Below are 12,583 nucleotides of genomic sequence, written 5' to 3' on the forward strand. Positions count from 1 at the left end.
ATATATATATATATAAAAATTTTTTTAATAAGGCAGTTTCTAGGGGCTGACTGGAGGGAGAGTCTTTCCTCTGGAGGACCAGAAAAGAGGAAGTGGTATGGTAGATCACTAATGGAAATCTCTCATTCCCTTGTCTCAGATAATGATGAAAATCTGATGACCCAGCTTTGCTGAGAGATGCCGGTTTCTCTCATTAAGCCTGTTATTGGCTTGAATGTTGTGAATACTTCAGCCAATCTAGAAATTATACTTGATTTGTTATAAAACCTTATAAAATATAATTATCAGAATTATTGATCAATAATCTCAGATGAATCACTTTCTTGGATAATTATTGATCAGTTCTAATATCTGGGGTCATCATCAAAAAGGGGTCAAGGACTCTCATTCTCTTCATTTAGTACATATCGTTGTGATGGGCACTGGAAGAGATACAAAGTTTAGGTAAGAGCCTCCATGCCCTCATGGGGCTTATGATCTAAGTATAATGGCCAACATTAGAATCCTAGGACTTTGAGCTAGAAGACATCTCAGGATTTAGTTAGTTTACTCCCATCCAGACCAGTCTCCAGGACATATTTTCTGATCTGGATTTACCTTGAGACTGAGTTAGCTCTTCAAGTTAGTGTTGGACATTCATCTATTACAGAATATTATTGAACATTGAATTAATCTAATATTGAATATTATTGAATAGTTCAAGAGTCAGCATTGCATGACAGTTTCCGAGTCAGGAAGACCCGAGTTTAATTCCTTTCTTAGCAAGGCAAGCCATAGTGGTTGAGTGGTCCTGGACAAATGATTTAACTTCTATGATTCTCTAGTTGGGGCAATGAAGTGGCACAATGGGTGGAGAGCTGGGTCTGGCATCTTCTTGAGTTCAAATCTGGTCTCAGATACTTACTAGCTGTGTGACCTTGGGCAAGTCATTTCATCCTGTTTGTCTCAGTTTCCTCACCTATAAAATGAGACATAGAAAGAAATGACAAGCCACTCCAGGGTCTTTGCCAGGAAAATCCCAAATAGAGTCATGAAGTGTCAGATACAATTGAGATATAACTGAACAACTCTCTAAGGCTAAATGATGCAGAGCAAGAACTAATCTGAATCCTAATGAAATCACTGGTTGGATTTTTAAAATGCTCACCTTCACATGTGATTAGAGTTTGAAAAAAATATTAGAGGTCATCTAATCTAATTACCTTACTTTGTAGCTGTGAAACCCAAGAGATATAAGCTGGGATTTGAGGTTAGGTCCTCTGACTTCAGATCCAGCACTCTTTCCCCTTCCCAAATTCAAATTTAGCCTCAGACACTTACTCGCTGTGTGACCTTAGATAAGTACTTAATCCTATTTGCCTCAGTTTCCTTATCTGTAAAATGAACTGGAGAAGGAAGTGACAAGCCACTTTTATATCTTTTCCAAGAAAACCCCAAATGGGATCATAATGAGTTGGACAGGACTGAAACAATAAAGCAACAACAATGCCCTTTCCCTTATAATGAGGTATCTTTATCCCTTTTATAGGTACCTGCCCTTTTCCCTTTAAGTATCTTTCCCTCTCTCTCTCATCAACCCTTCCTTTCCCCCTACACATAGTTCTCTTTTCTGTTTGATGATGTTTCTGGGTTCTGCTTTCCTGAAGCTGTTTGCCCCGATTCTGATAGCAATGCCCTTTGTATCTCTTCTTTAGTTTCCTGGTAGGTGAGGACGGTAAAGCGTATGAAGGAGTGGGCTGGGACACAGAGGGTGCTCACACCTATGGCTACAACGACATTGGTCTGGGAATCGCTTTCATGGGCTTCTTCACAGGTGAGGAACGGGCTTGCCTGTCGTTGGTGGGCTTGGGGTATTGGAGACGGGCAATGGTAGAGTGTGTCTAGCTCAGGGAAGCATCCTATGTTGGGCTCTGAGAAGCTCTTTTGTAATGAATGAGTGAATAAATAAGTCATTTGTTAAGCTCACACTGTGCCAGAAGCTTGAAACCTGGAGACAAATTTGGATTTGCACTTGGTACTCTATTTGGCAGCACATACACCAAAAACTGGAATTTGATTTTTGATTCCCGTAGCCTAAAGAAACCTCATATTACATCTCATTTCAGTTTCCATAATGCCTCTTGTTTTCATTCTTAAAAAAATTTTTTTAAAACTCTTATCTTCCATCTAAGAATAAATACTGTGTATCAGTTCCAAGGCAGAAGATTGGTAAGGACTAGGCAATGGGGGTCAAGTGACTTGCCCAGGATCACACAGCTGGGAAGTGTCTGAGGCCAGATTTGAACCTAGGACCTCCCGCCTCTAGGCTTGGCTCTCAATCCACTGAGCTACTCACTCTGTTCCCATTCTTAGGGGGACATTAGAGTTGCTGTTTTCTTTAAGGAAGGAAGGCGGGAGACAGGCAATTTTCTTTCTATAACTCACTGTGTTTCATAGGATTTCAGAATAACCTGACAGATCTTATCAGTTCTTGGTTGTTAGTTAAGAGGGGAAAAGGGAGGAGAGAAAGTTTGCAGATGGTGCCAAAATAGAGCATAATTAAAATGATAAATTTTGATTAATCTGAGAGTTTATTAAAAACAAATGAACTTTCTGATCTGATTACAGTTTTACCTTTCTGATAGAGTGATTTTAGAAGACTTAGGTAAAAATTCAGTCTTTGACAAGCTGTGTGGCCATGGGCAAGTCACTGAACTCAACCCAAGTTTTCCAATATAAACTGGGGATAATAATATCTGTAGTACTAACTCTATAGGGTTTTGTGAGATACCAATGAACATCATGTAAAGCACTTTGAACACTTTAACATGTTGTGTATCATTTATTTTTGTTACTATGGAATACCACAGAGCTCTTCCCTTTGTGAGAAGAAACTTTTGTTCTTTTAGTTTGTATTTGGATAAGCTTTATCGGATTCCAAAATTAGTCAGACTTCCCTGAGCATGCGCCAAATGATATGGAACAAGATGCAAAGGTGGTGCAGGAATGAGTAGGCTGGGGGCTTGGCAGGCTAATTTAGCCTTGGAACAACCCACTTCCTGTATATGATTTTTATTAGATCTTATATTTAAAGCTGAAAGAGACCTCCGAGGCCCTCTAGTCCAAGCCTCCTATTTTATAGGTAAGGAAACTGAGGCTCAGACTGATTAAGCGACACTTTGTCCAAGGTCACATAGTAAGCATCGGTAGTAAGATCTGAACTCAGGTCTTCATACTCCAGAGACCATATGCTTTCCATTGAGTTAAAATGTGTGAGGCTGATGGAAATCTTGCTGTTTGCATTCTCAGGCCTAATTCTCCCCAGGGCATCTCCTGGGACAATGTGGGAAGTACATGTAACCCTTTCAGGGTCAACAAGAAATCCAGATGTACTTTAACAATCAACCAATCAGCATTTATTAAGCAGTGACTTACTATGTGCTAGGCACCAGATGAAGCACTGGGGATTACAAAGAAAGTTACTAACATTCCCTGCTCTCAAGGAACTTATATTCTAAACGGGGAGACAACACACAAACAATTATGCATAAATAAGAGATATATAAATCAGAGATATGTATATAAATATAACCAATTGGAAGTCATCTCAAAAGCAAAGCACTAGCTTTAAGGAGGACCAGCAAAGGTTTCTTGTAGAAGGTTAAGTCAAATAAAAGAGTGAAATGAATCATTTTATTGAAGGGACTTTGGTGCTAGAAGATCTTGGGTCCAAGTCTCAGATGTGTAGACCATCTATTGGTCTATTCTTGGTCCATCATGGAGGAGAATGTATGTCTCCCAGTCAGGCCATGGCAAACTTCAGAGGGTCTGTATGGTGGTATTTTTCAGACATTCCTCCCAATGCTGCAGCCCTGAAGGCGGCCCAGGACTTGATCCAGTGTTCAGTGGACAAGGGCTACTTGGATCCTGACTACCTTCTGGTGGGACACAGTGATGTTGTCAACACACTCTCTCCAGGCCATGCTTTGTATGATCAAATTAAGACATGGCCTCACTTCAAACACTGAGTATGTCTACCATCAACCTACTTCTTTACTTCTTACCTCTCCTTGGCTCCTGGGACTTTCTTGTCAGCATTTTCTGCTTGGGGGGAGCCTCCCACCCTCATTTCTGATACCAGCCTCCCAACCCTGTCTTCTGCATAAGAACTTTCATTTCATCTGTTCTTTTACCCTGAGACTTCCTGGTGAAAAAGTGGGCCACCCTAGCCAGGAAAAGGAGGGGATGCTCAGACTTCCATCTGAGCCTGGCCTCTAGTTCCAACTCCAAGGGAGGAAATGGCGGGTGGAGTATTCTATTATACTTCTATTCTAAATTCTATTCTAAATAGAATATTCTATTCTAAATTCAAATTCTAAAATTTGACCTCTACCAACTGCATTTTTCAGTTTTTTTCATTTACAATCCTCTTTTTGTTTTCTACTATACATATGGGAATGTTTATTTCATTTGGTATTTGTTACCTGATAAATATCAACAAACACAAACACTTTGATATGCAAAGGAGAACAGAGAGAGCTGTATATGAAATCATACAGCAGAGGACAATTTTGAGAGTCAGAAATCGTCTTCAGATTCCCTAAGTTGGCAACAGATTGACAGGCACAGTGCTTAATAACTAGAGTGGCTTCCTTGTCCCTATTAGCTGGTAATTTGGTCTGATTCCAGCATGGAGCTACCATCTTGACTCGCAAAGTTCTTGGGCTTGACTTTTTCTTAGACCTCTTTAAAAACCTAATTTTTGGAGGCTAATTTTGGAGTGGCTCAGTGGATTGAGAGCCAATCTAGAGATGGGAAGTCCTAGGTTAAAATATGGCCTCAGACACTTCCTACCTAATGACCCTGGTCAAGTCACTTAACCCCCATTGCCTAACCCTAACTGTTCTTCTGCCTTTAAACTAATACATAGTATATTGATTCTAAGACAGAAGGCAAGGATTAAAAAAAAACCCAATTTCTTGGTTCTTCTTTTCATTACACTTTAGGCTGCTTTGGGATTCTTCCACCAATTTCCAGCATCCTGACTACTTTCTGGTGGGACACAATGATGTTGTCAACACACTCTTCCCCAAGGAAGTGTTTGTGGCAACTATGACACAGTCATTAAAAACAACAACAAAAAACCCATTTTATTTTGAGTTCTGATTTCTCTCCCTCTCTCTACCCTCTACCCATTGAAAAGGCAAGAAATATGATACCCATTGTACATAGGAAGTCATGCAAAACATTGTTCCACATTAGCCATGTTGCCAAAAAAAAAAGGAATAAAAATAAAGTAGGAAAAAACTAGGCTTCAGTTTGCACTCATCATTCATGAGTTCTGCCTCATTTTTCATCACGAGCCCTTTGGAACTGTCTGGTGTCATTGTAATGATCAGAATTGCTCAGTCTTTCATGGTTAATCATTGATACAACATTGCTCTTACTGTATACAATATTCTCCTAATCTTGCTTACTTAATTTTTTCATATGACACAGCCACGTTAACAATACTCTTCATTTTAGCAAGGCTACAACCCATTTCTAACCCCAGGTGATCATGGGTGCCACAGTGTTCCTCTCTGACATTAGGGAAATATTTCAGCTTTGAGACTCTGAGGACATATAAGATATACAACTAAATTATAACAAGAGTTTCTTCCCAGAAATAACTGAATTTGCTGAATTACCGAATCATACCCATATACCACCCCTACTGGTTGGAAGGAAAAGGTCATTTCTTCATGATCCTCTTCATTTCTTTTCTATTCAAGCTTTCTTCCTTCAGGATGCTTTCAAAATCCTGCTTCCCAATTCCTGTTTCATTCCCCCTAATTCTCAAAATCCTTTCCTTTCTCTAATGGTTGCCCCATTTGGTTACATCATCTGCATCTTTGTCTCTATCTCTAACCCTGGAGTGTTCTCTGTTTCACATCAAACTGGGATCTTCCCAAGGATAGCATCTATGTCTTTTTCCAATCCTGACTCCCTATCCAACTGGAGAGTCATTGAAGGCAGGGTCTCTGCCTTCTCAATTAGAGGGGAACACTCTGAGGGCAAGAACTATGGCTTTTCATCCTGAATCTTTCTCCCAGAGTCCAAGGCAAGGTTCTGTTTACCAGGGATGCTCAGGATCTTGTATTGGTTAAAAATGGCAAACCTTTGCTATCCCCTTGCTTGTGGCAAAAGGTTAGGAATTCACATGAAAGAGAATATAGTTTTGCTTGTGTTTGACATATATATGTTATGTATATGTGTATAACATATATGGCATTACGTTATACACTTTGCACTTGCTTCTCTCAATCTAAAGAAGGCACTCACATTTTCAGTAAGGAGCAGAAATTATGAAGGGTATTTATTGGAGTATTTATTGATTGGATACTAGCTAATCCTACTTTTCTATGTTTGTGATATGGAAGAAAGAGGGCTTCTGGAGAAGCAGAAGGCAGAAGAAGGATGAGCAAAAGGAGCCAGCCAGCAATGTGAACTTTTGGAGAAGAAACTCTTGCTATATTTACAGTGTGTTTGTACTATAAGAGGATTTTTTTACATCTATTGTAAATAATAAAAATGATACTAACAAAAATTCAACATATCTGTAGCATGTGATACTTTTCTTTTTCTTCTTACCTTCTTAGTTTGTTTCTCTCTCTCTTTTTCTCCCTCCCTCCCTCCCTCCCTCCCTTCCTTCCTTCCTTCCTCTCTTTTTCTCTTTCTCTCTTTCTCTCTCTCTTACTTTTTGTCTTAGAATCTATACTGTATATTGGTTCCAAGATAGAAGTAAAGGCTAGACAATGTGGGTTAAGTGACTTGCCCATGGTCACATGGTTAGGAGGTATGTGAGACTAGATTTGGACCTGGGACCTCCTGCCTCTAGGTTTGACATTCAATCTACTGAGTTGCCTAGCTGCTCTCTAGCATGTGATACTTTTCAAAGTGTTTTCCCATGACCTTGTTCTACCTCATTCTATTCTTTATTTCACTTTATGACATAAGATGGCAGAAGGCCTAATCTTCCCATTTTCCAAGGAGAGTAACTGAACCTCAAAGAGACTCAGGGATGCCCTCTCTAATTGTGTTTTGTGCTTAATCCTTTTCCCTTAATGAATGGGCATTGGAGGCAGGATGAAAACCAAGAGGTGCTCTTTCCTATCCAGCTTAGACTTCTATCAGGCTTTGCAGCAAACCTTATTCTATCCAGCAGGGGGTGGTGAACTACAGATTTTTTTTTTTATCATCCTTCCATATTCTTTCTGTGAAATCACAATCATGCCACCAGAATAGGCACCAGATAAAGAGAGGAGACCTTGCTGACAGAGGTTATGCCTACCTTCTTGCTGAGGAGACTACCATAGAAGAATGTTTGATGTTGAAAAATGGCAGTGTGAGATTTCCTTTTTGATATACTAGATAATTAAAAAAAAGCAGTCTAGGGGCAGTTGGAAGCTCAGTGAATAGAGAGCCAGGCCTAAAGAATGGGACATCCTGGGTTCAAATCTTACCTCAGACACTTTCTTGCTGTGTGATCCTGGGCAGGTCACTTAACCCCCATTGCCTAGCCCTTACTACTCTTCTACCTTGAAACTAATACTTAGTATGGATTCCAAGATGGAAAGTAAGTTTTTTTAAAAAGTCTACTTATAATATACCCTAAAAGAGATGTTTTCCAATAAATTCAAAGACCCTGTCCTCTTCCACTCTCATGAAGGGCTTTCTGGAACTGCTCAGAGAAAGGTGATTATTAATTCTTAATGTATTTACATCTCAGAAATCAGCAAACACTCCAAAACAGGACTTGGCTTATTGTTTTATTGATTGTCTAGACTTAAAAAAGTGATGGAGCAAATGTCAATGATGCAGATAAAACTTAGAAGTTGTCAGGACAACCGTAACCCATCACCCCTGCACTTCAGTTGTTAAATCCAGTTATTAAATCTTTTACCAGTACATTGCTATTTCCGTGCTTACCAATGTACTGGAGAGGGCTAGGGCTGGACTTGGAGTTCCAAATCCTGAATTTGAGGGAGAGTGGTTTAGTAGAAAAAGTATTAGAGCAAAAAACTTTGGATTTAAATTCTAGCATTGCCACTTTCTGGTTCTGTGACTTTGGCTAAGCCATGCCACTGATTTTAGCCTCAGTTTTCACATTGGATTAAAAAAATGGACTAATGATACTTTTCCTGCTTCCCTCAAAGGATTGATGTTGAATGAGATTATCTATATGAAATTATGAACAGGAAGAAAAGAAACAAGCATTTATCAAGCATCTACTATGTGTCAGGTACTGTGCTAAGCACTTTACAAATGTTATTTCATTTGAGATTCTCAATAACCTTGGAAGGTAGGTGCTACTACCAGCCCCATTTTACGATGAGGAAACTGAGGCAGACAGCAACACATGAGGTGTCTAAGGCTAGATTAGAACTCAGGTTTCCTTCCTTCCTTCCTTCTCCATTGTCCTGGGGTAGTGCTGGTGGTAGTGTTGGAAATCAGACATAAATTGATCACACTGTTGATGGTCTTTGATCTCCCAATAATTCCTGTTTGTTTTAGACAGGCATGATCTGATTTTGTTGGCAGCAACATATGCTTCCTATTGATGTTTTGGCTGTAGTTGGTATTAGTTGGGGTGTGTTAGGGTGGAGAGGGAGAAGAGAGTAGTCACAGGCATGTGGAGACAGCCAGAAAGAAAAAAACAGAGTGGACAGTCTCCACCCCCACAGTGATCTTCTAGAGTTGGCCACTGTTTTGTGATAAATAGAGGGGACATGGCCTAGAGCCTGTCTCCTTGACTGGACCAAACACATTTATATTAAAATGGGAAAATGCAATGACTCCATCAACTAGGTCCTTCTTCTTTTACTTCATTGAGGGGCTTTCTGTTTTTATTCCTCCAGGTTAGAATCACAGAACTTCTGATCCTGAAGGAAATTGAAGGACAGTTAATCTAACCCCTTGGTCAGTTGTTAGTAAGTGAATAAACATTTATTAAGCACCCACTATGTACTGTGTGCTAAGACAGTGTGCTAAGCACTGAGAATACAAAAAGAGGCAAAGGATAGTCCTTTGGTGCCTTCAAGATACTCACAATCATGTATTTACTCATGTGCTTATATGTTCACATGGATATATATATATTTTAAACCCTTACCTTCCGTCTTGGAGTCAATACAGTGTATTGGCTCCAAGGCAGAAGAGTGGTAAGGGTGGGCAATGGGGTTCAAGTGACTTGCCCAGGATCACACAGCTGGGAAGCGTCTGAGGCCAGATTTGAACCTAGGACCTCCTGTCTCTAGGTCTGACTCTTAATCCACTGAGCTACCCAGCTGCCCCCCACATGGATATATTTTTAAAAAGGAAAGACATCCTCTATCTCTGCTTCCCTTTCTTTCCTATTAGTTCTTTCACCTGTTCTATAAAATCTCCTCTTTCTCTGACTCCTGGCACCCTCTGCCTCTTCTTCTCTTTCTTCTTCTCCAAGTGATATTGGACAAGTTACTTTACCTCTCTGGATCTCCGCTTTCTCAATTGGAAAAATTATAGACTTGGATGAGATGGTCTCATATTTAAGTCAGATGGTCTAATGCTTCTATGATTCTTCTCTCTGGGAGCATTTTAAAGAGACCTCAAAGTCTGTCTAATCCAGTCCCTAACAAGCATGAGTCCTGGTTATAGCATTTTGACAAATAGTAATTAATCTGAACTTTGCATGAAGACTTCCAGAGTCACCCCTCTACAGCTGAACTAGCTAAGGGAGGAGTGAGTGTTGGGTGGAGATCCCCTGCTGTGAAGATGTTCCAGATACTTTCATCTGGGTTCGGGGAGGCTCAGTGGGAGGAAGTCCATTAGGTGATTCCAGTCTGGCTGGTTTTCCCCAAACAGTGACTAAGAAAGAATGGGCATTTAATGATGGGCTGTATACAGTTAAGGAGTATGCAAACCAGTTAATTAGCAGGAGGGTGTGTCAGACTACTGGATGAAATCCATCCGGGGTGGGGCTGGAGGGGGTGACATCCTAAGTAGGGGGACATGTTATTCCACAACAGATTGGGAGAGAAAGGCTCTCTCAAGGCTGGAGAATGGCGAAATTCTGCTTGTGACATTTCTAAGTCTAATTGAAAATTGAAAATGGGCCACTTATTAATTCATCCATCCTTGGGGATAGTCTTGATTATACCATATCAGGCCACATCACTCCTATGCTCTTCTGATCAGAAAAGCCCAATGTTTCCCAATAGACCAAGAAGTAAAATAGAACTCCTTTGTTTGGATTTTAAGATCCCTCACAGCCTGACATCACCTTATATTTCCAGCCTCATTATATTTTCTTCCCTTTATTGAACTCTGTACTCCAGTCAGGCTGGATTATTATCCATTCTTCCCACCTTGCCTCATGTAGTCTCCTAGAAATGTCCTTGTCTTTACCTGTGGACTCCTATTCTGAAATGTGATCTTTTAGTTCTGTGATTCTTAAACAACAGTCCCTAGATATTGGCAAGGATTCATGGATGGTTTTCAGGGAGTTGATGAACTTGGATAAGCTTGAAAAATAATCACAGCTATATTTTTACCAAACTCTAATTGAAATGTGGTGTTCATTTCAATTATATATTTTTTAATTCAACAATATTTTATTATCCCAATTACATGTAATAATTTTCAACATATGTTTTCTGAAGTTATAAGATCCAAATTATCTCCCTCTTCCCATCCCTCTCACCTTTTGGAGATGGTGTTGCTTCAATTATTTAAGGGGTCCATGATACAATAAGATTAAGAACCCCTATTTTAGAGGGAGCCTTCAGAGACCCTTCATGCCCCTCCCCAACAACATTCCCCGTTAGACCTCACATGGTAGTTTTTGGGTACCTTTCCAATGCGTTTATCATGCAATATTGTGTATTAGTTTTCTGTGATTGTGTTTTTAATAAATCAACAAGGATTTATTAAGTACCTACTCTATGCCAGTAACTGTGCCAAGTGCTGCTCAGGTTCTTATCCCCCTAGAATATAAGCTCCAAGAGCCGAGAGAAAATGGATCATGGAAAATGGATCATGAGAGAGGTACCACAAGATTGGAGAAAGGCAGATGTCTCAATTTCCAAAAAAGAAAAAGAAAAAAAGAAAAGATTATAGGTTAGTGAGTTTTATTTTGATTCCTGGAGAAAAGTTTAGAATGGGCCATTAAAGAGATGGGAAACATTTGAAAAAGAAGCAAGTAGTGATTACAAGGAGCGTCATCAAGAACAGCTTATGTCAGACTAACCTCATTTGCTTATTTAACTTAGTAAACAAGGTGAGTACTGTGGACATAGTTTACCTAGATTTTTAGCAAAGCTTTCAATAAAATATCTCATCCTCTTCTTGTGGACAAGATGACAAAATATAGATTTGGCAATAATGAGGATTTAGAACAGATTGGATGGCTGAACTCTAAGAAGAGTTGTTAATAATCCAACTTCAGTGTAGCAGAAGGTCTCTAGTGGAGTTAACTACACTTAACCCAGTACTATGTTAACATTTTATCAATGACTTGAATAAAATGCAGATGATGTGCTCATCACATTTGCAGATAACACAAAGATGAGAGGGATAGCTAACACTTTGGTCAATAGTCAAGATTCTTGATAGCCTAAAGCATTGGCCATCATCTAATAACATGAAATTCCATAGAAATAAATGTGAAGTCTTACACTGAGATATAAAAAGACCAACTTTACAAGTATAAGATGGGGTACATGGATATATAATAATCATTCTGAAAAAGATCTGGGTGTTCTAGTGGACTGCAAGCTCAATATGAGTCAGCATCATGATGTAGTAGTCAAAAATGCTGGTATGATTTTAGGCTATATTAAAAGGAGCAGAGCTTTTAGGAATAGGGAGTTTATAGTCCACTGTGTTCTGCTCTCATCAGCATTTATCTGGAATACTGGAAAAACACTATAGTTTTGACGTATATTGATGAGTTACAGAATGTTCAGAGGAGGGCAGCCAGGATGTTGAGGGGCCAAGAGTTCATGGTGCTAATCTGGAGAAGACATAATTCAGGAGGGAAATGAAGGTTGTGCTCTCAAATTTGAAGAACTGTCATATGGAGGAGTGATTAGGTTTTTAAAAATTTGGTCCCAGAGGGCAGATTGAGAGAAGCTTCAAAGAAGCAAAAAGTTTATTCTTAATGTCAGGGAAAATTTCCCAACAATTAGAGCTCTTCAAAGGTGGAATCAGCTACTTGAAGGGTTAGTGGGCTCCTTCTCTTTGGAGGTCTTCAATTAGAAGCTAAAAACTACTTGTTGAATATATTATGGTGGTAGAGTTCTTAAGCTACTGGGCAAAGTTCTAAATTTTCTCCAGAATGGTTGGACCAGTTCACAACATTAGTGTCCCAGTTTTCTACATCCCTCCCAACATTTGTCATTTTTCTTTTCTGTCATGTGAGCCAATCTGATAGGTGTGAGGTGGCACCTCAGGGTTTTATCAATTTGCATTTCTCTAGTAAGTAGTGATCCAAAGCTTTTTTAAAAAATTCTATTCATTTATTTGGTTTTTATATCTTTTTTTTAAAAGAGTTAAATATTTTATTTTTTTAGAAAAATTTTCT

General features: G+C 39.3%; 1 protein-coding gene across 1 annotated transcript in view; it reads left to right on the plus strand.

Moving 5' to 3' along the window:
- Window positions 1–4,007, plus strand: part of LOC123246111 (peptidoglycan recognition protein 3-like) — a 13,266-nt gene extending 9,259 nt beyond the window's left edge. Inside the window, exons 4-6 of the mRNA XM_044675054.1 lie at window positions 402–444; window positions 1,695–1,813; window positions 3,829–4,007. Of these exons, the coding sequence (XP_044530989.1) occupies window positions 402–444; window positions 1,695–1,813; window positions 3,829–4,007 (341 nt within the window). The remainder of the gene's footprint in view (window positions 1–401; window positions 445–1,694; window positions 1,814–3,828) is intronic.
- The last annotated feature ends 8,576 nt before the right edge of the window (window positions 4,008–12,583 follow it).

The sequence above is a fragment of the Gracilinanus agilis genome, chromosome 4 (genome assembly GCF_016433145.1).
Source record: "Gracilinanus agilis isolate LMUSP501 chromosome 4, AgileGrace, whole genome shotgun sequence".
NCBI lineage: Eukaryota > Metazoa > Chordata > Mammalia > Didelphimorphia > Didelphidae > Gracilinanus > Gracilinanus agilis.